This window comes from Rhipicephalus microplus, chromosome 3 (genome assembly GCF_043290135.1).
Source record: "Rhipicephalus microplus isolate Deutch F79 chromosome 3, USDA_Rmic, whole genome shotgun sequence".
In the NCBI taxonomy this organism is placed as follows: domain Eukaryota; kingdom Metazoa; phylum Arthropoda; class Arachnida; order Ixodida; family Ixodidae; genus Rhipicephalus; species Rhipicephalus microplus.
In genome coordinates this window covers 249,633,528-249,635,660 of record NC_134702.1, presented here as the reverse complement: position 1 = coordinate 249,635,660, position 2,133 = coordinate 249,633,528, and the positions used below count along the sequence as shown (strand labels likewise).

General features: G+C 52.6%; 1 protein-coding gene across 1 annotated transcript; it reads left to right on the top strand.

The window, feature by feature from the left end:
• The first annotated feature begins 215 nt into the window (after positions 1-215).
• Positions 216-1,774, top strand: LOC142803185 (uncharacterized). Its single transcript, XM_075888279.1, has 2 exons — positions 216-1,084; positions 1,581-1,774. The coding sequence occupies exons 1-2, from the start codon at positions 232-234 to the stop codon at positions 1,772-1,774; spliced, it is 1,047 nt and encodes a 348-aa protein (XP_075744394.1). The 5' UTR covers positions 216-231.
• Positions 1,775-2,133: the final 359 nt, after the last annotated feature.

Sequence of the window (2,133 nt, the reverse complement as noted above, 5' to 3'; positions counted from 1 at the left end):
CTTGTTTTCATCCGCGGCGGGGCAGCAATCTATAGTTGAAAGACATGCGAAAAGCATGTGACGTATATACAATCTCAAAACATATGCACACAACAATAGATACGATCGCATATCATACATAAATATACCAACACATATTGTGTAAAAAACAAATTTATATACATAACTTAAACTATGTGCACGCACCCAGCGCGAATTCTGCTTCTGGACGCCGGTTGGTGCAGACGCAGGATGGAAAGCTCATCCCGAGCAGCGACAGCGGCCGACGCCGGCCGCGGTACAGCGTCTCCCCTCGTTCCAAAGGACTACAGGATTATTCTGCCTTCGTTGCCATCAGGTGAAGCGATGCGACGAGCAGTAGCTCTACACTGCGACGTCAGCGGCCGACCGTATCGCATCGACGACTTCAGGAAACCTCTCAAAGATTTAGGCGTCATACAGCAAGTAAGTGGCATCGGAGCATATCAGATGTCGCACGTGTGGCTATTGAACATGAAGACCGTGGAAGCAAAGAAAGCGCTGACAGACGCAGGCGTTATCAAAGTTAAAGACCGGGTATGTCTCGTCATTGACCCGACGCGGCAAGAAGTTAAAATGAAATTGCACTGGCTAGCGTTCGATGTTACAAAAGACGCTATTCGACGTGCCTTCTATGAATACGGCGACGTCAAGGAGGTGACCGATGACCGATGGAGAGTCGAGGATTTTGAAGGAGTTGAATCGACCACTCGTGTAGTACGCATTCAACTACGAGATGGCGTTTCTGTGGATCAACTGCCCCATCAGATGCGTATTGGCAGCAGTACGGCACTGGTCGTGGTGCCGGGAAGACCGCCTTTGTGCTTGCGGTGCCGAAGCACGGGGCATATGCGACGCGATTGTAAGGTCCCAAGGTGCAGCGAATGCCACTCTTTCGGTCATGAGCAGGATGAGTGCAACCGTTCATACGCACGAGCTGCAGGGCGACGACCAGAGACTCAACAGAGTGAACTTCTCATGGATGAGGAGGAATCTGAACAAGCGTCTTTGCCTGCGACACCACAGACGCAGACGACATCGGATGACACGCCGGTGCTGGGGAAAAGCAAGCAAGTTTCTTCAGCCCCGGACACGAACGCCGAACGGAAGATGGGAAGTCAAGCGGCCCCAACGACTAGCGAAGAGACGCGTCCTGCGCCTGCGATGCACGCCGCGTCGCAGCTGCAAGCAACGCGCCCTGAAACGCCGGCGTCCCAGGCCAACGCAGCTTCGACTCCTCTAAACTCGGCTTCACGGCACTCTTTGGCGAACAAAACACACGAAAATGAGGATTTGCCTAGTGATCTGGATACCTTAAACATGGAATTAGAATCGGCGTCTGCAAAACGCCGTCGCGATTCAGACGACGGTGCTCAAGTAGACGAAACGCAAGTAAAGTCGGAAGTGCAGTGGAAGGTGGTCAGTGGAGGCAAGAAACGAAACGCTGCCCGCCAACGGTCGTCGTCGCTCAAACGCGACGATGGCCGCTCAAACTAAAGGTGAACAACATGGATCCGCCCTGGACGACGAGAGCCCAATAAGTGAACGTGCCGGGCTCTCAGCTCGGACCCGCTCACCGATCACGACGCTGAGCGGGTTCGTCAAAGCAGCGACGCTCAATGTACGAGGACTGGCTTCCAGGAAGAAACAGACTCAGTTATACAGACTAGCCATGGACCAAGACCTGGACATTATTGCAGTTCAGGAAACCAAAGTGGAGAGCGTGGACGCCACCGTGAGTCATCCTTATGGATGACTCACGGTCCACGCTCTCCACGCATAGTCATCCTTATGGGATTGATTGATTGATTGATTTGTGGGGTTTACCGTCCCAAAACCACTATATCATTATGAGAGACGCCATAGTGGAGGGCTCCGGAAATTTCGACTACCGCGGGTTCTTTAATGTGCACCCGAATCTGAGTACACGGGCCTACAACATTTTGCCTCCATCGGAAATGCAGCCGCCGCAGCCGGGATTTGATCCCGTGACCTGCGGATCAGCAGCCGAGTACCTTAGCCACTAGACCACCGTGGCGAGGCCATCCTTATGGGAGATTTTAATTGTGTGATCAGTGCCGATGATAAAACAGGTACATCCGATTTTAACGACTC